This window comes from Lithobates pipiens, unplaced genomic scaffold (genome assembly GCF_037356315.1).
Source record: "Lithobates pipiens isolate NorthernLeopardFrog02 unplaced genomic scaffold, aLitPip1_a1.2 Scaffold_41, whole genome shotgun sequence".
In the NCBI taxonomy this organism is placed as follows: domain Eukaryota; kingdom Metazoa; phylum Chordata; class Amphibia; order Anura; family Ranidae; genus Lithobates; species Lithobates pipiens.
This window is the reverse complement of record NW_027507861.1, coordinates 3284793-3309627: the sequence shown is the minus strand read 5'-3', so window position 1 is coordinate 3309627 and position 24835 is coordinate 3284793. Positions and strand designations below refer to the sequence as shown.

At 46.9% G+C, this 24835-nt stretch overlaps 1 protein-coding gene across 1 annotated transcript in view; it reads left to right on the top strand.

Moving 5' to 3' along the window:
• Window positions 1-14982: 14982 nt before the first annotated feature.
• Window positions 14983-24835, top strand: part of LOC143956763 (uncharacterized) — a 129640-nt gene continuing 119787 nt past the window's right edge. The window contains exons 1-3 of the mRNA XM_077466945.1: window positions 14983-15198; window positions 15317-15458; window positions 18136-19615. Of these exons, the coding sequence (XP_077323071.1) occupies window positions 15043-15198; window positions 15317-15458; window positions 18136-19615 (1778 nt within the window). The 5' untranslated portion in view covers window positions 14983-15042. The remainder of the gene's footprint in view (window positions 15199-15316; window positions 15459-18135; window positions 19616-24835) is intronic.

The window sequence follows — 24835 nt, the reverse complement described above, 5'->3', positions numbered from 1 at the left end:
TTACTCTGCACATGTCTAGATAAGATTACATATTGTTTGATTATTTGTGTCATGTAATAAACATAATACAATTAATTTTTGTTTCCTTTTATATGCGTAACAAATAACTTACAAACATCACTACAAAATGGAAAATGCAATTGACCCTCCCTTGTTGATACTAATTTAGTGCTAATTACTTGCTTACCAGCAAGCTGACATTATTTACACATATATATTATCTATTTTTCTGCTGCTTATAACCCTACGTGTGATTTTCTCCTGAAGACGTGCAATTTTAAGCGCGGAACATGTTGAGCCACTAGATCAACCATAACTTGGACCCAAACGCCTAACAACACTCCTGTGACAAGATCCAACATATTTTTAATTCATCTTTTATATTCATTGCTGAAACTTGTATCGTATTGTATTTTTGTATTTTATAGTCAACTATGAGCTTCATTGGAGATTGGGATTTTGGAACAGTGGGAGCGGGATTAGGGTTAGGGGTTTGGGACCAGTGGGAGCGGGATTAGGGTTAGAGATTTGAGATTTATGACTAGTGGGAGTGGGATTAGGGTTAGAGATTTGGGACTAGAGGTAGTGGGGTTAGGGTTAGGAATTTGGGATTAGAGGTAGTGGGGTTAGGGTTAGGGGTTTGGGACTAGTCAGAGAGGGATTAGGGTTAGGGTTAGGGGTTTGGGACTAGTGGGAGTGGGATTAGGGTTAGGGATTTGGGACTAGTGGGAGTGGGAGTGGGATTATGGTTAGGGTTACAGTTTTGGGACTAGTGGGAGTGGGAGTGGGATTAGGGTTAGGGATTTGCGACTAGTGGGAGTGGGATTAGGGTTAGGGTTAGGGGTTTGGGAACAGTGGGATTAGGGGTAGGGTTAGGAGTTTGAGACTAGTGAGAGTGGGATTAGGGTTAAGGATTTGGGACTAGTGGGAGTGGTATTAGGGTTAGGGTTAGGGGTTTGGAACTAGTGGGAGTGGGATTAGGGTTAGGGTTAGGGGTTTGGGAACAGTGGGAGTGGGCTTAGAGGTAGGGTTAGGGATTTGGGACTAGTGGGTGTGGGGTTAGGGTTAGGAATTTGGGACTAGTGGGAGTGGGATTATGGTTAGGCTTAGGGATTTGCGACTAGTGGGGGTGGGATTAGGGTTTGATTTAGGGGTTTGGGAACAGTGGGAGTGGGATTAGGGGTAGGGTTAGGGATTTGGGACTAGTGGGAGTGGGATTTGGGTTAGGGATTTGGGACTAGAGGGAGTGGGATTAGGGTTAGGGGTTTGTAACTAGTGGGAGTGAGATTAGGGTTAGGGTTAGGGGTTTGGGAACAGTAGGAGTGGGCTTAGAGGTAGGGTTAGGGATTTGGAACTAGTGGAAGTGGGACTAGGGTTAGGGTTAGGGGATTGGGAACAGTGGGAGTGGGATTAGGGTTAGGGTTAGGGGTTTGGAACTAGTGGGAGTGAGATTAGGGTTAGGGTTAGGGATTTGGGACTAGTGGGTGTGGGGTTAGGGTTAGGAATTTGGGACTAGTGGGAGTGGGATTATGGTTAGGCTTAGGGATTTGCGACCAGTGGGAGTGGGATTAGGGTTTGATTTAGGGGTTTGGGAACAGTGGGAGTGGGATTAGGGGTAGGGTTAGGGATTTGGGACTAGTGGGAGTGGGATTAGGGTTAGGGATTTGGGACTCGTGGGAGTGGGGTTAGGGTTAGGGATTTGGGACTAGTGGGAGTGGGGTTAGGAATTTGGGACTAGTGGGAGTGGGATTATGGTTAGGGTTAGGGCATTTGCGACTAATGGGAGTGGGATTAGGGTTAGGGGTTTGGGAACAGTGGGAGTGGGATTAGGGTTAGGGTTAGGGATTTGTGACTAGTGGGAGTGGGACTAGGGTTAGGGTTAGGGGTTTGGGAACAGTGGGAGTGGGATTATGGTTAGGGTTAGGGATTTGGGACTAGTGGGAGTGGGATTTGGGTTAGGGATTTGGGACTAGTGGGAGTGGGATTAGGGTTAGGGGTTTGTAGCTAGTGGGAGTGAGATTAGGGTTAGGGTTAGGGGTTTGGGAACAGTAGAAGTGGGCTTAGAGGTAGGGTTAGGGATTTGGGACTAGTGGGAGTGGGACTAGAGTTACGGTTAGGGGATTGGGAACAATGGGAGTGGGATTAGGGTTAGGTTTAGGGGTTTGTAACTAGTGGGAGTGAGATTAGGGTTAGGGTTAGGGGTTTGGGAACAGTAGGAGTGGGTTTAGAGGTAGGTTTAGGGATTTGGGACTAGTGGGTGTGGGTTTAAGGATTTGGGACTAGTGGGAGTGGAATTAGGGTTAGGGGTTTGGGAACAGTGGAAGTATGATTAGGGGTAGAGTTAGGGATTTGGGACTAGTGGGATTATGGTTAGGGATCTGGGACTAGTGGGCGTGGGATTATGGTTAGGGTTAGGGCATTTGTGACTAGTGGGAGTGGGATTAGGGTTAGAGTTAGGGATTTGGGACTAGTGGGTGTGTTGTTAGGGATTTGGGACTAGTGGGAGTGGAATTATGGATAGGGGTTTGGGAACAGTGGGAGTGGAATTATGGTTAGGGTTAGGGATTTAGGACTAGTTGGAGTGGGATTTGTGTTAATGGTTTGGGAACAGTGGGATTAGGGTTAGGGATTTGGGACTAGTGGGAGTGAGATTAGGGTTAGGGGTTTGTAACTAGTGGGAGTGGGATTAGGGTTAGGGGTTTGTAACTAGTGGGAGTGAGATTAGGGTTAGGGGTTTGGGAACAGTAGGAGTGGGCTTAGAGTTAGGGTTAGGGATTTGGGACTAGTGGAAGTGGGACTAGGGTTAGGGGATTGGGAACAGTGGGAGTGGGATTAGGATTAGGGTTAGGGGTTTGTAACTAGTGGGAGTGAGATTAGGGTTAGGGTTAGGGATTTGGGACTAGTGGGATTAGGGTTAGGGGTTTGTAGCTAGTGGGAGTGAGATTAGGGTTAGGGTTAGGAGTTTGGGAACAGTAGGAGTGGGCTTAGAGGTAGGGTTAGGGATTTGGGACTAGTGGGTGTGGGTTTAGGGATTTGGGACTAGTGGGAGTGGGATTAGGGTTAGGGGTTTGGGAACAGTGGAAGTGGGATTAGGAGTAGAGTTAGGGATTTAGGACTAGTGGGAGTGGGATTATGGATACGGTTAGGGCATTTGTGACTAGTGGGAGTGGGATTAGGGTTAGGATTAGGAGTTTGGGAACAGTAGGAGTGGGCTTAGAGGTAGGGTTAGGGATTTGGGACTAGTGGGTGTGGTGTTAGGGATTTGGGAATAGTGGGAGTAGGATTATGGATAGGGTTAGGGATTTGTGACTAGTGGGAGTGGGACGAGGGTTAGGGTTAGGGTTGTGGGAACAGTGGGAGTGGGATTATGGTTAGGGTTTGGGATTTGGGACCAGTGGGAGTGGGATTTGGGTTAGTGGTTTGGGAACAATGGGATTAGGGTTAGGGATTTGGGAACAGTAGGAGTGGGCTTAGAGGTAGGGTTAGGGATTTGGGACTATTATTTCTCTCCCCAGTAAAATGTTGTGGTTTTCAGACTTGTGATATGGGAACTATAGGGATCTGGTGAAGCTGCTGTTTGTTTTTATCACATAGGCTTCCTGCACTGGATGAGGAGAGCGCCCCGTATGACCTACTAGAAGAATTCCTAGTTGGATTATTGAAAAAAAATGAGACAATGAAGGTGAAAATGTCACATGATGAGGATACACATACAGTATGTCTATGTAACTGCCAGGTACTTTTTTGGCACAGGTATATAGATGATATTTTTCCCTTTTTGATCAGACCTGCCAGTGAATTTAATAATTTTGTGGAGTCATCAGATGATTTTAATTTTGAAGTTTAAATATAAATGTAGCAAACTTGTGCTAAATGTCTTGGACTTCTAAATAGTGGTAACAAAAGAAGGTAAGGTTATCAACATAATGAATAGTAAATCTACAGTGTTCATTGAGTTCTCATCCAAGGCTCCTTAGATGTAGCAATAGTTAAGCTTTTTAGACTTTGGAATAGTGGTAAGAAAAGGAGAGGCACAGTCCTCATTCCAGGCTCCTCATACCACACTCCTCATTCCAGGCTCCTCATACCACACTCCTCATCCCAGGACTTCGGAATATTGGTGCTTCTGCCACTGTGGGACATTCCTTACCAAAGATTGCATTGAGTTTCTTTACCCTAGTACTCAACATGGGTACTATTGCATCACTTCCTGACTGCAGAGGGAGAGAATCCTATACATCCTATTCTATCCTGAAAGCAGGAGATTGTGGCCCCCCAACCCAAAGCACCTTGTCCCCATGTTGATGAGGACAAGGGCCTCTTCCCGACAGCCCTGGGTGTTGATTGTTGGGGTCTGTGAGCGTGGGGCTTATCGGAATACAGGAGCCCCCTTTAATAAAGGGGCCCCCAGATACTGGCCCCCCACCCTATGTGAATGAGTATGGGGTACAATGTACCCCTACCCATTCACCTGGTGAAAAAAAGTGTAAATAAAAAACAACACAAGTTTTTAAAATAATTTATTAGACAGCTCCACTGGTCTTCTCTTCTTCCGTCTTGGGGGTCTTCTCGCCAGACTCCTCTGCTATCTTCTGCTCTTTTACTAGCTCTTTTACTAGCGGAGAAGCCCGGCTTTCTTCTTCATCGCCGCCTCTGTCCGGGGGTCTTCTTCAGACTTCAGAGTCTTGTCCCACTCTTCTGGGGTCTTGTCCCTCTCTTTTGGGGTCTTGTCCCACTCTTCGGTTCTTTTGCTGGGCCTCCAGATCCCCAGATGGCGGCAACGGCTCCTCCTCTAGTAAAAGAGCTAGTAAAAGAGCAGAAGATAGAAAGACCACCGGAGCTGACTAATACATTATTTTAAAAACTTGTGTTGTTTTTTTGTTTACAATTTTTTCTTCAGGTGAATGGGTAGGGGTACATTGTACCCCATACTCATTCACATAGGGTGGGGTCCAGTATCTGGGGGCCCCCTTATTAAAGGGGGCTCCCGGATTCCGATAAGCCCCCCGCCTGCAGACCCCAACAACCAACAGCCAAGGTTGTTGGGAAGAGGCCCTTGTCCTCATCAACATGGGGACAAGGTGCTTTTGGGGTGGGGGGCCGCAGGGCCCCCCTTCCCCAAAGCTCTCCCATGTTGAGGGCACGTGGCCTGGTATGGCTCAGGAGGGGGAGCGCTCACACGTCCTCACCCCCTTTCCTGACCGGCTAGGCTGCGTGCTTGGATAAGGGTCTGCTAGGGACTTTGGGGGGACCCCATGCTGTTTTTTTGACATAGGAGTTCCACTTTAAATCCATATCAGATGACGGGGCCAGCGCAGTGTCAATCTCACCGATGGAGGCGGAGACATTGACTTCCTTCGCTAGTCCCGGCTACCTGGAGCCATATTCAAAATTAACAGACTTTTCTCCGTGTGTGGGCAAGTCCGTTAATTTCAAAAGTCCGGTCGTGTGTGGGCAGGTCCGCTCGTTCGGTAAGTTCAGCGGACCTCAGCTGCAAAGTCTGGCAATTTGTCAGCCAGATAGTCTGATCGTGTGTACGCGGCATAAGAGGCATAAAACCATAGTGGTCACTAGAAGGAAAAAAACACCATCTGTTGTTACAGACTATGTTATTGGGGCATAGGGATGTGGGGGGTCAGACAACACATGGGGTATCACCTTCTGTTGTATATGCACAGAAATCACCCAGCACACTGGCAGATTGTCAGGAGAACCCCAAGTTCCCAGCCTAGACAGGGGTAACAGCTGTATAACAGCACACACTCTATTATCCCACCACTGCCACACACATGACAAGGATGGAAGCCACGGGAATTAGAAAACCAGGAGAGGACCTTGTATGGTGGAGGAGGGAAGGAGAGGGAGATCATTGTTAGCCTGTAATACCAGCTGTGATAGACTTGGCAAAGCCTGCAATACCTCTGCCCACCACTAGAGGGAGACTCCGCCCATATCTAACTGGCTGACCACACAGACAAGAGCAGTCTAGTAATCAGCAAACACTTCTAGGGTTCCTCAGACTCCCCTACAAGCTAGACTCCTTGTGTTACTCACTCTTCCCACTATCTATTTACACAACTACACCAGACATAACTTGGGGGCAGTGAGGGAAGTGGGGTGAACAGGGAGGCAGCTGGGGGAGAGGGAAGTAGATGGGAAAGTGGGGGGAGAGGGAAGTAGATGGTAAAGTGAGGGGGAGGGAAGTAGACCGGAAACGGGGAGGCAATTGGGGGAATAGAGAAGTGGGGGGGAAGGTGGACAGTGAGAGGTAGGTGGTAAGAAATAATGACCACTGTCCATGGTCATTGTGTGGGGGATACCTTCTATTGTTATCAGTTGATTTTAAAAAAAGATGATCACTGAGAGGAAATGTTGGGCATTGGTGCTTAGTGTGAAAAAGGGGGACTTAGTGAGGAGCAAGGGAAGACAGAGGTGCTCAGTGAAGAAATAAGTGGTATTGGACTGGTGCTCAATGGTGGGATGGTGGGCAGTGAGGGTACAGAGAGGTGGAGAGGGGAGCAGCAGGGAGACAGAGGGGTGGAGAGGGGCAGTTGGGGGGCACATGGAAGGACAAGGGGCAGTAGGGGGACACATGGGAGGACAGGGGGCAGTAGGAGGACACATGGGAGGAAAGGGGGGCAGTAGGAGGACACATGGGAGGACAGGGGGCAGTAGGTGGACACATGAGAGGAGAGGGGGCAGTAGGGCGACACATGGGAGGACAGGAGGCAGTAGGTGGACATATGGGAGGACAAGGGGGCAGTAGGGAGACACGTGGGAGGACAAAGGGGCAGTAAGGGGACACATGGGAGGACAAGGGGGAGGACAAGAGACAAAGATGTAGGCAGAGGTACAGAGGGGTAGATAGGGGCAGTGGGCGAGACAAAAGTGCTTGACAAGGGGCAGTGGGAGGACACAGGGGTAGTTAGGGGACAGGGGGGTGGACAGGGGGCAGTAGGGGGGCAGAGGTGTGGGCAAGGGGCAGTGGGGGAACAGATGAGTGGATGGGGTGCAGTGGGGTGAATTTGGAAATGAATACCTGGCTGATGATGTCCTGTTCAAGGGGTTGATGTGAAGCTCCTCTGATGAGTCTTCTATGGATGGGGTCCTCTTGGATGTTCCCTCTTGGCTCCTCTGATGAGTCTTCTATGGTTGGGGTCCTCTCCGACGGTCCCTCTTGGCTCCTCTGATGAGTCCTCTATGGTCGGGGTCCTCTCGGATGGTCCCTCTTGGCTCCTCTGATGAGTCTTCTATGGTTGGGGTCCTTTTGGATGGTCCCTCTTGGCTCCTCTGATGAGTTTTCTATGGTCGGGTGACTTCTGACTCTTCCCAGCATGGTGACTGGACATGAAGGGGGAAATCTCTCCCAACTCTCGGCTTCCTTCTGCTCACAAGTGTCCAGAATCAGGGGAAAGTTCTGTGTGTCCCAGATGGAAGATGGAGGATTCTTGTCCTGGCTGAGAGGTGTGAGGGCCGTTCTGTGTTTGCACTACGGATCTAGAAAGATTCCTCCAATCTCATTGTGAGCCAGCTTCCTCACAGGGGTCCCCTCCCCCACAGATGCCCTGGGGCCAACCTGACTACAAACTCAGGGAGGGGGAGGGGGATTTACAAAGAGGACCCCTCCCTCCATTCTCTGGGATGACACAATAGAATCTCATTCCAGATTGGTCATATGAAGAAGGTTTGTTGGATGTTCTTCTGGTTAGTGGAGGGAAATCAATGTTGATTATTGAGTGCAGTGAGGAGAAGATTGGGAGGAGCAGGATGGGGAATTTTTCTCCAAGGAATGAATTTCTAGCAGTGAATGTGGTTTTCATTCAGGAAATTCCATTCATTCCAAAATGAGATAATAAAAGGAAATGAAATGTTGAACTCCTTCTGAGCGCCATTCATCAATCCATGGAATGTAGTGAGAAGATTTCTCCAAATTCTCCTTCAATAATCTCCTAGTGTATGAGGAGCTTTGCCTTTCTTGTGTCCTCTTCCTTCCTCTGCTGATCACACTGGTGTCTTCAGAGAGATCCGGAGCTGAGCTCTCACATCTCTCAGGACTCTCATATTGCACACACCGGGGGATCACCTCATACACTTCATCTTCTACATGTGCTGGACGCCATGACACTCATTTCTTGGGGAAAACTTTCTCCCGGAGATCTTGGAGGAGATGAAAGGAATGTTGTACGAGGCATGTGTGAGACGAGGCACATGACATCACACGCTCCATCTTCTGCATGCGCGGTATAACATACATTTTCATAATGATGGTGTGGGGGAGGGGACACAGGCTGCACAGAGGTACAATAAGTGATTCGGAAGGGATTGGATGGGTTTTGATCCATGTATTGGCTTGCTGGTTGTACACAGGTCAGTCTATTGATTGATTTGTGTACAACCAGTCTGTCAGGTTTTACCCGAATGATCAATACCACCGGCTATAGGCGGCAACACCGATCATTGTATTCAGATGGTGGGGGAGGGTCTCCACTGTCACAACACAATAGCACAGCGGGAGGATTCCCCCATCCCCCTCCAATGTGTGGGAAATGTACATTCTACACGCTGTTTGAATGAAAAAATAAAAATACTCCTCTATGTCCAGGATAAGGACGTCCATATACATTCCAATCTGATTGTACAATCTCTGTTCTGTGAGCCTTGTCCCTCCCCTTGTCATATCAATAATGATAACTGAGTCAATAATGATTCAAAATTAGGAGGACACCCCTCCCCCTCCAATGAGGACACCCTCTCCCTTCCTGCACCGATGACTTCCCCTCCCCCTTCCCACCACTGAGGGCATCCCCTTCCCATTCTTCACAGAGAACACCCCCTCTTTTTCTGCATTGAGGACACCCCCTCCCCCACTGAAAACACCCCTCCCCCTCTGTCAGTAAGAGGGGGGGGAGGAACCATCGGGGGTAATGTGATGTCACTAAGAGGGTAGGAGGGACCATGGGGGGTAATGTGATGTCACTAAGAGGGGAGGAGGGAGGACCATGGCCTAGGTAATTTTGGGCCTCATGGGAAGAATGGTCAATGTGAGTGGAGGGGAGGATAGAAGAGGAGACCATAGGGGGCAGTGTAGTGTCACAATGTGGGGTCATCATAATGGAGGGAGGAACTATGGAGGACATTGTGGGGTCACTTCTGTAAAAGAAAGAGGAACCAATGGGAACAATTTGGGGTCACTATTTTGAGGGGGATCATGGGGAACAATGTCCAGTCATTATGGGGGAGGGGCAGTGCAGGGAACATAGGAGGGGGTGACAAGGTACATATTGGGGGATTCTGGAACAGAAATCTATTTCTTTTAACGTTTCCAAAACAATGTAATAGGAGGAAACACCCAAACCTCCCATTCAGTGTGTATGGGATCGGGCAGATCCTTGTACTATGTAGATGATGGAAAGGAGATTGTACAATCAGATTGTATAGTGTATGGTCACCTTTAGGGCTCATTCACACCAACAGTTAATCTGGCCATACATGAGGAGATTTTCAAATGAACGTCCGTACAAACTTCCATATGACAATTCTCATCAGTACATTCAATGACTCCCATGGTGAATGTCCTTTGTGCTTGGAATGTCCCGTGTGTTTGGAATGATGGACTTTCCGGAATGAAATCTCATTCACTGCTAGAAATGTCTTCATTCCAGAAACATTTTCCATCCGACTCCTTCCAATTTCCTCATCACCGCCATCACACACTTCCATTTCCCTCCACTAACCAGAAGAGAATGGAGGGAAGGATCTTCCAATGAAAAGATTGGAAGGAGATTGTACGAGTGTATGGGCAGCTGAACAAGGCGATGTTCCCGATGTTCTATGGCTTCCGTCACCATCACAGAAAACAATGTGAGGTTGTATTGTTTGTGCCGAGCGTTCCCACACCTTGTATAATATTACAAAGAGCCCATAGAATTCTATAGAGGAGAGCCTAACACCTCATTACACCGCACAACAGCGCCCCCACACTGCACACCAGAGAACACGCATTATACACACAATAACAAGGGCTGTGTGCTGTGACTGAGCCCCAATGTTACCTCCCCTCCCCTCCCCCTCTACTGGAATTGTCCAATCATGCCCTCTAATATTAGAGAGAGTGTCTGGACTTCTCATTACATGTAACTGCCCCTCCCCCATACACAGCCCAACCTCATACACCGCCCTCCCCTCCCCCATACACAGCCCTCCCCTCCCCCATACACAGTCCTCCCTGACTTCTCACCCCTCCCCCATACACATCCCTCCCCCTCCCCCATACACAGCCCTCCATTTAACAAAAATGTATAACAACTTGTCTGCTTTCTCTGCGCAAACCGATTCCAACAAATAACCTCACATGTCACTTCCCTCCCTCATACACTCCCTATAGATCACCTCCCCCTCCCCCACACAAATGATCAATTTATCCAACTGTCCATCCAGAGCCTCTGGTTTATAGACCGGATACATCCTAAATATAGAACCATTTATCCAACTATAAATAGGCTTGTGCAAATCGTTACATAACGAATCGAAATTCGGCCGAATTTTGCATCTTTCGGACATTCGGATGCATCCGAATGTCCGAATAAAAGAAAAACAAATTACAACGGATACGAAAGAAATATAACGAATGAATTTGAATGAATTCGACATGATTTCAACCACATGGCCCCAAAATCGGGTCGCAAAATGTTATTAGTTATTAGAGCAGAGAATGACATTTTGCGACCCGATTTTGGGGCCATTTTTATTTTAATTTTTATAGCGCAGCTTTTTTTGATTTTATGGGTATTTTCTGTGTTATCGCACTGTATTGCTGCTGCTCTCCATAGCTTCTTTCCTTTTTTGCCAGCACAGTTACATTCTTGTTTCTCTCTATATTTATCCAACTATTGTGTCATCCCAGAGAATGGAGGGAGGGGTCCTCTTTGTGAAACCCCCTCCCCCGCACTGTAATTGTAGTCAGCATGGCCCCAGGGCATCTGTGGAGGAGGGGCTCCCTGTGAGGAAGCTGGCTCACAATGTGATTGGAGTCTTCCCAGATCTGTAGTGCAGACAAAGAACGTCCCTCACACCTCTCAGCCAGGACAAGAAGCCTCCATCTTCCATCGGGGACACGGAGGAGAGACAGAGAAGATCCTCACAAAGGTCAGAGCAGAATCAGCTTCATGTCTACAGTCTGCACATTGCAGGCCTAGGACCCCCACAAGGTGGAAAGACACTTTAAGGAGAACTTTCCCCTGATTGTGGACAACTTTTTAGCAGGAGGAAGAGGAGCCGAGAGTTGGGAGAGATTTCCCCCTTCATCTCCAGTCAGAAGTCACCCGACCATAGAAGACTCATCAGAGGCACCAAGAGGGACCATCCGAGAGGACCCCAACTATAGAAGACTCATCAGAGGAACCAAGAGGGACCATCCGAGAGGACCCCAACTATAGAAGACTCATCAGAGGAACCAAGAGGGACCATCCGAGAGGACCCCAACTATAGAAGACTCATCAGAGGAGCTTCAAATCAACCTCCAGACCAGGACACCATGAGCCAGGTATTCATCTCCCACTGAGCATCACTACCTTCCCATCCCCCACTGCCTTCCTGTTAAGCTCCTTGTTTCTCCACTGCCTCCCTGTTTACCCCTCTGCCCCCTATCCAACCCCTGTCCCTCACTTTCTCCTGTCCAGCCCTCTGTCCTCCTGAATGCCCCTTCCCCACTTCACCGCCCCTCTGTCCGTTTATTGTCCCTTTTCCACACTTCTGCCCCCCCAGTTACTGTCCTACCCCCCACTTCCCCCTGTCCAGCCACTGAGCAGCAGTGCCTACTGTCTCTCTGTTGAGAACCTCTTACCCCCCTTGCTCCTTCCCCCTTTTCCCTACTAATCACTAATGCCCATCATTTCCCCCAGTGAACACAATTTTGTTTAAATCAACTTATATTAATAGTGGGCACCCCCCCACACACACACACTGTCCACAAATAACAGGAATTTATCCCTCTTTTTCCCTATCTAGTTCCCTCTCTCCCCATTTCCTCGTCTACTCCCCCCACCTCCCCATCTAAATCCCTCTCCCCCACCTCCCCATCTACATCCCTCTCCCCAACTACTTCCCTCTCCCACCACCTCCCCATCTAAATCCCTCTCCCCCCACTTCCTCATCTACTTCCCTCTCCCCCCACTTTCCCATCTACTTCCCTCCCCCCTCACTTCCCCATCAACTTCCTTCTCAACCCACTTCCCTGTCTACTTCCCTCCCCCTCAATTCCCCGTCTACTTTCCCCCACCACAGACCCCCACAACCACCGGCCAAGGGTTTTGGGGATGAGGCCCAATATGGGAACAAGGTGTTTTGGGGGGACCCCAAGAAACCCTCTCCATGTTGAGGGCATGTGTTCTGGTACGGTTCTGGAGGGGGCACTCTCTCGACCCTCCAATTTTTCCTGCAGCCTGCCAGGTTGCGTGCTCGGATAAGGGTCTGGTATGGATTTTGGGGGGACCCGCACGCCATTTTATTTTTATTTTGGGGTGGGGTTCCCCTTAAAATCCATACCAGACCTTAAGGGCCTGGTAATGGACTGCCGGGGGGGACGGGACCCACACCATTTTTTTAAATGATTTTTATGGATATTTCCGATAATACATTACAGCCACAAGCAATTTTAAATTCAAATTTTTCCTTTATAAACACGGGAAATATGCCCTACTTTACAGGCAGACTAAGGGGACCCCCAGGCACAATATTTAAAGGAATATTTCAGTTTTATTGTTTCACTTTAAGCATTATTAAAATCACTGCCCCCGAAAAAAACTAACATTTTTAAAACTTGTTTTTGCAGGACAGGACCCGGGTCCCCAAACACTTTTTATGACAATAGCTTGAATATAAGCCTTTAAAATGAGCACTTTCAATTTCTCATGTTCGTGTCCCATAGACTTTTGCCTGTTCGCAAGTTCTGGTGCGAACCGAACCGGGGGGAGTGTTCGACTCACCCCTAATGATAACTATTCATGCTCTTTATTATTGTATATATTAGATAGATAGTTAGGATATAAGGCTGATGTTTATATTTTCCCTCAATTGTTTGGGTGGTATACCACACATAAATTGTACATAATGTCTGATATTTATCTGCCTTGTGTGAACTACCATTCACTTATGTATATGTTACATATATTTATTTCATGTGGTACACCCCTTGTATTACTTTTATTATTATTCCTTTCCTTGTTTCCCCACCCATCCCAGCTTTTGCCAGGACATTCGCTCTCAGGCTTGAGGGCTCAAATTATTATATTTTTATGCAAAACTACGAGATGTCGTTTCCTAGGCAGGGGGAGGATGTAGCACCCTGATGTTTAGGCAGGGTTGCTGCTAAATGTATTTGCCGAGTGATAGTTGCCATGGCCAATTGTTAGGGGCATAGGCGTGCACACAGTGTGTGTCGGGTGTGTCTGGGCACACACTAATCACCCCATGTGCATTAGCATTATCCAGGAGCAGCACCATGTGGGTGGTTGAGGGTGCCAGTGGCCAGTGTAAATGCCCCCATTATATTAAAGTCTAAGTTCAACCTTAGGAACATAATTACATCCGTATTTAGGGTGTGCCGTAATATGCTCTCAATAAATTGTCTCCCACCATCAGAGCACCCTTCCTGTGACAGCATGTGGTGTTCATGTGTGTTTGAACTTTGGAGTGCACACCCTAATGCAATAGGCTGCGCACACCTATGGTTAGGGGTCAATTGATCTCACCTTAATTCTGCAATTGCTGCACCTCTCTCTTCTGGCACTAGGTGGCCGGGTACTTGGTGGCATTAGATAAGACAAGGGCATTGCAAGGAAAGATTAGGAATAGATATGGTGTCTCAACCAATGGGCAGGGATTTACTTGAATCCCTTGGCCTGCTGGGAGAGCCTATTTATTTGGGTGAGGTCAGGTGATCGGTGTTCTGTGCCACCTGGACGGCTGTCTGGGTGGATGTGTGTTGTGCTGCCCCGGTCTGCTAGGCCAGAGCCTGAGGCCTATCCCGGGGACATCTGGCTGCTAGGCTGTCTGAGGGCCTATCCAGAAACAAGAGAGCAGCATAGGGTTGGGATGGCGGCTTGCAGTCCAACCAGAAGTGACGGTTCTGACAGCTGGAGAACCAGTCATGGACGGAGGTAGAGGAGAAGCTTTTGCCACTAAGGGACCATCCACCTTATTACCAGGGACCAATGTGAGTAGCTGAAGCAAGTACCAGAGCAGCATTCTCACCAACCGGGGACAGTGAAGAATTGGGAAACTTCACCAGGTTTCAAGCCAGGGACCCAACCAGCGGAGGTGATGCTTGCAGAGAAGCCTTGTGTGTCAAGTCAGAGACCGAGCCAGCCAGCGAGGTGACACTTGAGGGGTATCTGTGAGTGCCAAGCTAGGGACCCAGCAGGGAGGCGGGGGTGACTCTTGAGGAAGATACTGAGTGAGAAGGTTGGAAGGGCTCAGGGGTTTCAGTGGCGGTGGATCAACAAGTCCAGTGAGAGAGACTGGGAGATCAGTGGAGTGAAGATCTACAAAAGGAGATTGTAGAGGAAATAAAGAAGTTTTTTACAACTTGTGTTAGAAACTGTTATAAGACTGTTGCCATAGGAGATGGCTTCCTTACTCGTGCAGATGTGGTGTCTTGCTGGATGCCTTTCCCTGCACGGCTGTCTACCTATAGAAGTCTCAGAGTCTACCAATTTACATTGCAACTACTAAGGGTGTCCTGGCCCCAACCCTCTCTCCCACAGCTCTGTTCAAGAAACAATAAATCTCTTGGCATTCAAGAAGTGTCTGGTGCCCATTAATCTACTTTATCTTGCACCCACCGTGTCTCATAACCCACTCTGCATAGAAGGATGTCAGCTGTGCCTAACTCTGGAGGGTCTCATTAGACCAAAGGGGGCCCGGGACCTTACTACATTATAATTGATGTCATTTTTATTATATATTCAGAGTGGAAACCTCAGTAATTCTGAAGTTGATGTTAAAGAAGAGATAAAAGAAGAGGATGATGAGGAGGATGGGGTGATGGAGGAGTCAAAGTTCCTAAAAGAACACAAAGATCTGTACCAGGACACCATGGTGGAGACATCCAGCTACATGAACCCCCCAGAGAGATGTCACCATCCTCTGTATTCCCGGGATTCCACACAGGAAGATCTCACCATCCCTCATTATTACAAGGTTGGTGGGATGGAGCATCTAGAACATGGATGGGGATGTGTGGATTTTATATCTGTGATGTCACAGTAATAAATCTTCTATCTTACAGATGATATTTTCTCTCATTTTCCTGATTTAGAGTGGAGATCCAATGGATATAGAATTTGAGGTGAAATCAGAAGAAGAAGAGAGGTATGTGAGGGATGATCAGCAGTCTATGGAGGAGGATGGAATAACGGGGACACTTATAGAGGAGGACACTCCTACAGAGATCAGGACAGGTGGGTCATTAACACCAAATACCTCCGTCCACCCATACTGCTCACTGATTGGTCCAGAGTAGGGCGGGGGCTGGGTGATATCAGCCTGTAATCCCCTGGTCACTTTCCTGAGCTGTGTTCCCCGTCCTGTATTCCTGGATTTCTCTCAGATAATCTTCCTTCTCTGTGCTGCAGACACAGTTCATATATCTAGGATGGATTTATGGAGATTCGGGGGGTTCAGCTGGCAGCAAAATGTTGATTTTCTCTATAGGTGTTGCTTGTCTTAGACATCTGGGGATTGTGTCTTCGGTCTTCTGTCCCATCCCCGGATCTAGCGAGATCTCTGACAGAGGAATTCTCCCGGGGTTACTAGTTCTGTTGTTTGCTGGCAGTGCCGGGTGGAGGGATATGTCTGTATAGCAGAGGTAGGTAACCTTAACGAGGTGGAGATCTACCTGAACAACATGGATGAGTCAAAGATCACCAGGCACAGTATTGCCCAGTGTCACCTCCTCAAACCTGAGTTAACCCTCTAATTGCCGTACTACTGTGTCACAATAGTGTGCATTGCACCGCAATCATGGGTGCAAATCATGTGGTGAGGAGGCAACATATCACCTCCTCACCACCTGTCAACACACACTTGTATCACTTTTCAGAGGAGCAGCAGTGTACTACCTGCCAATTTTAACCCATTTAAGTAAATAAGGGCATTATGGAGGAGCCCCACAACGTCATGCTTCTGTAAGGTCCAAGGGGTTAAAGCAGGTGGTGAGAAAGCAACAATGCTGCCTGCTTTAACCCCTTATTTTCTGTACTGCACAAGGTTGCAGGGCACTTGCAGAGTGGCCTCATCCACTTGAATGGGTTATGCTTGGTAGGTGCGACACCCGCATACTATGACACCCACCAGCCACCAACCCTGTCACCCACCAACCATGTCACCCACCAACCATGTCACCCACCAACCATGTCACCCACCAACCATGTCACCCACCAACCATGACACCCACCAACCACCAACCATGACTCCCACCAACCATGACACCCACCAACTATGACACCCAATAACCATGACACCCATGAACTATGATACCCACCAACCATGACAATGCATATAACTCCTGTTGCGGCTACGACATGTGGACACCCCCGGCCACTTCAGGTAAAATGGATGTGGTTGGGGCAGGGGTGATAAAAACACATTTTTACTATGGGGTATTCCCACCCTCCAAACTGCAAATGTAAATGAACCCTGACTGTTCTGAGTCCCCTATAAGGTGCTGCAGTTTACCTGCACCACCTGTGCAACGCAGTGCATCTGCAACTTTCCTGGGTTAGCTGCACTTTGCCATAGATTATTTTATCCTGCAGTTGTGGGGCATTTTCTGAAAGCGTATCAAAACTCCTGCATTCAGAAAGTGCAACAAACCCCCAGGATATAATAGAAGTCTATGGAAAAGTGCAGCAAACCCCCAGGAAAGCTGCAAGTACACTGCCCTGCACCCGCGGTGTGGGTAAACCGCAGCACATCACTGTGAAAGCAGCCTTATACTAATATGCTCGGTGTATTGCTTCACACTGACCTGAAGATCTCTTCCTTCTGCTGCTGGCACCACTCTGGAGACCACTAGCCGGGATTAGAGGTGGAGTGCAGTTGGTGTCACTCGGCATGGCACTGGAGGTGGCACTACAGAGGAGACATCGGAGGGTCAGCAAGCCCAGACCGAGATCTACCAGTCACGTGGTCGTGATCTACAGGTTGCTGACCCCCGCTGTATAGTCTCAGCCCCGAGACAAGAAGAACTCTCCACATAGTATAGATCTATAACATCTCTCACTTTATTACATAGAAATATCTGTCACACACATCGGTAGACATGCACAGTGTATCTCCTCAGCGCTCGGTCCAGCCGCAATGGGCGTGATGACGTTAGATTGTTATGCTCCGCCCAATGTGCTGACATCACATCAGGGATTGGATCTGTGATCAAGCCCCTGATGACCTCATCTGTGGTGCATTTTTTGTATAAGATTTAAAGGGCCAGTGCTGCATATTTTGGAGGAATTCTGTTATACCTCATATCTGGGTATTATGTGAGCAGCTTCCTGATTACTTATTTCATTTCAGGGTGGAATCAGATTATAGTGGTTTGATTTTATATCTGATGATGTGATTGGAGGACAGACTTTTACATATTGATAATAATGTGATAACATCCTCCAACTTTGGACCCTTAAACAGAAAGTGATAATGGGGGAGGAGCCAATAACCCAATGATGGGGGTCTTCAGGATCAGTCCAGTCTTCATCTTGGTTGTTCTCCCCCCATCCTCACTCTCTGACCTCTGGTGGGGCTCAGCCCCGCTGTTATTCATGACTAAATCAGGGAGTTCAGGACTTCTTGTGTTGGGAAGATGGCAATGAGTGATAGAGGGGGAGGGGACACTCGTCCTATAATCCCCTCATCACTGTCACTCCTATAATAGACAGTTCTCGTTGTGTCCTCACTCTCTGACTAAGGTCCATGAATAAAGAAATGATCTGGTAGGAGATCAGAGGACCCATTTACTAGTTACCTTGAGGGGGGAATTGTAAGATCCTCAGAGACAAAGCTGCCTGATGTGGGCGGAGTCCTGGTTTAGGGGAACCAATCAGCTCATGACTAGTAATAATCTTTGTATTTCTATTTTAGTAGATGGACGGGAGATGAGGAAAACCTCAGAGGATTGTCTCACTTTGTCTCCAGACTGTGAAGTAGAAGATGAGGACATCACACAGTATAGTCCAGGAGAAAACCCGACCACCTCAAATGTCCATCCGGCACCACACAGTGTAGATGGACCATCGTCTTCCTCTGATCCTGAGGAACCTCAGACTGTGTGGGACGGTGCCGTCCTTCCAACAGAGAAGAGGTTTTCCTGTACTGAGTGTGGGAAGTGTTTCCCTTCTAAATCCCATCTTATTGTGCATATAAGATCTCACACAGGAGAGAAGCCGTATTCCTGTCCTGAGTGCGGGAAATGTTTTTCAAGGAAGTCCCATCTTTCCACACATCAGAGATCTCACACAGGAGAGAAGCCGTATTCCTGTCCTGAGTGCGGGAAATGTTTTTCAAGGAAGACCCATCTTTCCACACATCAGAGATCTCACACAGGGGAGAAGCCGTATTCCTGTCCTGAGTGCGGGAAATGTTTTTCAAGGAAGACCCATCTTTCCACACATCAGAGATCTCACACGGGGGAGAAGCCATATTCCTGTTCTGAGTGTGGGAAATGTTTTCCACAGAAGCAAGGTCTTTTCACACATCAGAGATCTCACACAGGGGAGAAGCCGTATTCCTGTTCTGAGTGTGGGAAATGTTATTTAGTAAAGTCCCATCTTTCCACACATCAGAGATCTCACACGGGGGAGAAGCCGTATTCCTGTTCTGAGTGCGGGAAATGTTTTTCACAGAAGCAAGATCTTTCCACACATCAGAGATCTCACACAGGAGAGAAGCCGTATTCCTGTTCTGAGTGTGGGAAATGTTTTTTAGTGAAGTCCCATCTTTCCACACATCAGAGATCTCACACAGGGGAGAAGCCGTATTCCTGTCCTGAGTGCGGGAAATGTTTTTCACATAAGTCCCATCTTTCCACACATCAGAGATCTCACACAGGTGAGAGGCCGTATTCCTGTTCTGAGTGCGGGAAATGTTTTTCAGAGAAGTCCAGTCTTTCCAAACATCAGAGATCTCACACAGGTGAGAAGCCGTATTCCTGTCCTGAGTGCGGTAAATGTTTTTCAGGGAAGTTTGATCTTTCTAGACATCAGAAATCTCACACAGGGGAGAAGCCGTATTCCTGTTCTGACTGTGGGAAATGTTTTTCAAGCAAGTCCTATCTTTCCACACATCAGAGATCTCACACAGGTGAGAAGCCGTATTCCTGTCCTGAGTGCGGTAAATGTTTTTCAGGGAAGTCTGATCTTTCTAGACATCAGAGATCTCACACGGGGGAGAAGCCGTATTCCTGTCCTGAGTGCGGGAAATGTTTTTCAAGGAAGTCCAGTCTTTCCATACATCAGAGTTCTCACATGGGGGAGAAGCCATATTCTTGTTCTGAGTGCGGGAAATGTTTTTCGCAGAAGTCTCATCTTTCCACACATCAGAGATCTCACACGGGGGAAAAGCCGTATTCCTGTCCTGAGTGCAGGAAATGTTTTTCACACAAGTCCAATCTTTCCACACATCAGAGATCTCACACGGGGGAGAAGCCGTATTCCTATCCTGAGTGAGGGAAATGTTCCTCACCGAAGTCCTGTCTTCCTACACATCAGGGATCCCACACAACCCTTGAGGTGTATTAGTGCCTTGAGTGCGGGAAATGTCTTCTATATGAATGTTGTTGGACATCACAGGTCTCATGTGGGGAAGAAGCACACCCTGATATACACCTCAGATATACTCCATGGCTGATCTCATCATTTAAGAAGCAGGGGGATATATGTGTGGGGAGTGTGTGAAGGGGGTGTGAGTCCCTGGATGTCCTTTATTATTGGCACGTGCACAGGGAGGACTTGTCTCACAAATATCCCACTTATATTGTGTTTTATCCCTCCATGTCAATGTGATATGTCTATCTAAACAAGGATGGACAATGTCACTTGTCATTTGTAACACTTTGTATTTTGTAACTGATTGTTCAATATGAGAACTTCCAATAAAAAATGATTAAAATATAAAAATGGAGTCATTGCCTTTCATTGATATGTGATGTAAGCTTTGCAAACACTCAGTGTTCTCATTTTTTTAATTGTTGAATGAATATGAGAAGAATTCACCCAGCTGTGATGAATGTTGTCCATATTTTATCTCATACAGTGATTTCCTATGACCATTGGCTCCCTCTAGTGGTCATAGTGCGGTATTGTTGTGTTTTTACTAATGGAAGCCTTTTATGAAAAATACTTCATTATGGCCACTAGATGGAGCTGACCGTCATAGGAAATCACTTTGTTAACCACTTCAGCTCTGGAAGGTTTTCCCCTTTCATGACCAGGCCATTTTTATTTGAACTTAACGCCGTTCTAAATAGCATTGGAAATTGCGTGGTTATGCAAAACTTTTTTAAGTTTTTTTTACAATATATATATATATATATATATATATATATATATATATATATATATATATATATATATATATATATATATATATATATATATATATATATATAATCATATATTTTATTGTTACTATTATTATTATTATTATTATTTTAAAAAATATATAATTTCGTCATAAATTTTGGCTACTTGTCTTTGATAATAACAAAAAATCCCAATAAATGTATATTAATTGGTTTGTGTGAAAGTTGTAGCTTCTTATTTTTAATTATTTTTATTGAAAGATTTGTCAAATACAATTCTAGATATACTTTTGTACAATATTCAGAAGCTTTTTAATCAGTGGTACATTGAAGGAGACCATAGTGGGACATTATCCAGCATCTATTTGGTAACATGGTAGTGTGCGTCATTGTTTATGACAGCGGAGTTTTATACAACTTACATTATGGATCAGAACAGCATCTAACTTTATATTGTATCTTAGTAACCAGAAAACCAAAATTCCAGATAACAAGGGGTGTGACGTAATTTGTCTAATGTTGATCCAAGGTGCCCACTGGGCATAAAAACGTGGAGACTTTCCTTCTATCGTGGCCGTAATCTGCTCATATTTGGAAGTTTCATCTACTTTTTTTTAACAACCTCACTGATGTTTGGGGAATTGGAGGATTTCCATTTATTAGCAATCGTCAGTCTTGCTGCCATCAGGATCTGAATTACCATTGCTCTGAGAGAAGGCGGGTATTGGTCTACAGGAATGCTTAGTATGGCCATTCCTGGGTTACCCTTTTTTATGATGCCAGTGGTTTTAGATATCAGTTTAACCAATTCCGGACCGGTGCACGCCGATGTACGTCGGCAGAATAGCACGGGTAGGCGTATTGGCGTACAGGTATGTCCATTTTTATATGCCGCCCTGCCATTGTGTGTGCACCACCGGCGGCATGCTCACGTGACGGTCGGGACACCCGTGAGTCCAGTCACGGATCCCGTGAACTCAATTGCCGCGGGGATACCCACGATCGTCTCACGGGGCGGCTGAGCGGGGAGATGCCATTGTAAACAGCATCTCCCCGTTCTGCCTAGAAACAAGTGACGCTGATCTCTGCTCCGTGTGATTGGAGCAGAGATCAGTGTTCACTAACACAAAGCCCAGCCCCCCACAGTTAGTAACACGCCCTTAGGAAAATGTAATCCCTACACTGCCACTCCCTGGTTAACCCCTTCACTGCCAGTGTCATTTACACAGGAATCACTGCATTTGTATAGCACTGATTGCTGTATAAATGACAATGGTCCCAAAAATATGTCAAAAATGTCCAATGTGTCCGCAATAATGTCACAATAAAAATCACTGATCGCCGCCATTACTTGAAAAATTATTAATAAAAATGCCATAAAACTATCCCTATTTTGTAAACACTATAACTTTTGCGCAAACCAATCAATAATCGCTTATTGCAATTTTTTTACCAAACATATGTAGAAGAATCCGTATCGACCTAAACTCAGGGAAATTTTTTTTATATATTTTTGGGGGATATTTATTATAACAAAAAGTAAAAATAATGCGTTTTTTTCAAAATTGTCGCTCTATTTTTGTTTATAGCGCAAACAATAAAAACCGCAGAGGTGATCAAATACCACCAAAAGAAAGCTCTATTTGTGGGGAAAAAAGGACGTCAATTATGTTTGGGAGGCACGTCGCACAACCGCGCAATTGTCAGTTAAAGCGACGCAGTGCTGAATCGCAAAAAGTGCTCTGGTCTTAAGCAAGCAAAATGGTCCGGGGCTGAAAGTGGTTAAATACATTTCCCCAGAAGCTCCTGAGATTGGGGCATTCCCATATCATGTGTAATAAAGTTCCTATTTTGCCGCAACCACACCAACATTCATTAGGGCTATCTGTGGAAAATTTTGCAGTAATATAAGGAGTGTAATACCACCTAAGAGGTCGTTTCTGAGCTGATTCCCAATGAGTTATGGATCTAATATAGCAGTAGTTAGATTTAATGGCTTTTTCCACTGATCCTCTGTAAAGGATACGGATTTGGTAGTGGTGGTAGTTTAGTAAATTGGTTCTTTTGCTGTAGCAGGTTGTAAATAAGAGAAATGCCTCTGATAAGTTTTGTCGTATCAGTCCAGAATTCCCAAGCCTGATGTGGGATTTTGATAGGTGTTAAAGGGTGCAACCTTAAAGAAGATGTGATTCTTTGCTTTCAAAAGATTTTATTTTACGATAAAGGCACTTACATACATATATCAGTATATAAACAAACTGCAGCAGGGAGGGCCCGCTGACACAATGTAAGTAATGAAAACAGGAGACATTAGTGAAAGACAGACAATATCAAAAGAGTACAGTCGGCCTGCCCCTCCTCAGCGAGGGGCTAAATAAAAATAGGGGTAAACACAGGGTGACCCCCCAGGGAGAGCCCACCCAATAGAACCGTTAGGGGTAGCACCCAGGAGCCCCCATCCCGACACCCCTAATAGGGAACTTGCAGTGCCAGGATGGGGGGGTATCCTCCCAGCCCCCCCCCTCTCAGAGGGATAAAGAAGTTAATGGACCGTCCGCAGTGGGCACCGCAGCATTAAATTGGACTGTACGGTGAACCTGTCAATTACAGCTCTGTTGAGCAAACCAAAAACTTAGAACGTCTAGAAGGACAGAGAAAAGAAGAGAGGAGGAGAAGAGGAGGACAGAGGGGTAAGGGGATGTAAGCTATGTCCTGAAAGGGTGGAAGGTTATAGCGGGAGAATGTTTAGCATTCAATGTAAGAGGGGGCGCTTTAGGGGTGAGGTCTGGTCACTAGAGGAGAGCCTGGGGGTACCCCAGGCAGCAGAGAGATTCCCATGTAACGGGCCCAAGGGTCCCACACCTTTCGGAATTTAGGTGTGGTATCTGACAGAATACCTGACAGTTTTTCTTGGGACATTATCCACGATATCTTCCTCTTAACTGCGGGGAAGGAGGGTCTGGGTTGCTTCCATGCGGAGGCAATCGCAATTTTGGCTCCTAATAGGATAAAATAAGTTAGTTTCTGAGTGTTACCAGACAGCAAAGGGACAGGGGCATTGAGTAACGCAACCTCTGGAGTTCTCGGAACCCGGCAGCCTGTGACTAAGTAAATCAAATTGAAGATTTTAGTCCAGAACGATCGAAGCCTAGGGCATTCCCACCAGATGTGGATCATGGAGCCACGAAGTTGGCACCCCCTAAAACATAAGGGGTTAGCCGTGGGGTATATTTTGGCTAGCCTGACTGGAGTGAGGTACCACCTGGTTATCAATTTGATGCTAGCCTCCATTAGTGAGGTGTTTTGGATCCCACGAAAGGATCTGGCTAGGGCCAGCTGCCAGGTTTCAAGACTGCCAGAGGTCTGGAGATCAGATTCCCATGCCGTCATATAGGGGGATTTGCCCGTTGGGGAAGTGAGAGCCGCATAGATCACTGAAATACCACCCCTCTGCTCCCCGATCCTACCACACCAGGCTTCATATTCAGTAAAGGGAGGAGGAAGAGGTTTGTTTTTCCAAAGTGAGTTCAAGAAGTGAGATATTTGTTGGAAGCGGAACCTCTCTGAGTCTGGTAGCTCTAAGTGTTCAATACAATAAGCCAGGGAAATCGGACCCCTTGAATTGAAAAAGTGACCTATCCGGTATAGTCCCTTGTCCAACCACCATCTGAAGGCCTCAATGTCCAGACCAGGGGGGAAGCCATGATTATGGAACATGTGAGCAAGGGGTCTTAAAGTGGAGACTAGGGAAGGCTCTTTGCGAAGACCATCCCATAGGGCGCAGGAGTGAGATAGGGATGGGGACATGATGGGCGGCCTGGCTTTGGGCGGGCACCACAATAGAAAATCTAGTGTAAAAGAGGGTACGGAACAGCGTTCTATGGACTGCCAATCCGGTTTCTCGTATTTGGAGTAGATCGAGGAGAGTTGGGCTAGGCGAGCTGCAAGGTAGTATTTGTGAAGGTTAGGTAAGCCCAGCCCCCCCTACGTCTGTGCAGGAAGAGCGTGTTTTGCGGTAGACGGTATCCCTTATTACCCCAGATATATTTCAGTATTTTGCTTTGCAGAGAGCAAAGGTGGTCCTTCCGAACTGGTATTGGAAGGGCTCGAAAATAGTAGAGGATTTTGGGGAGAAGGGTCATTTTTATGGAGTTAATCCGGCCAAGCCAGGATAGTTCGTGTTTAGACCATGAGGAGAGATCAGTTTCCAGCTGTCTGTATAATTTGGGATAATTGTGGGCATACATCATCTCTATTTTAGGT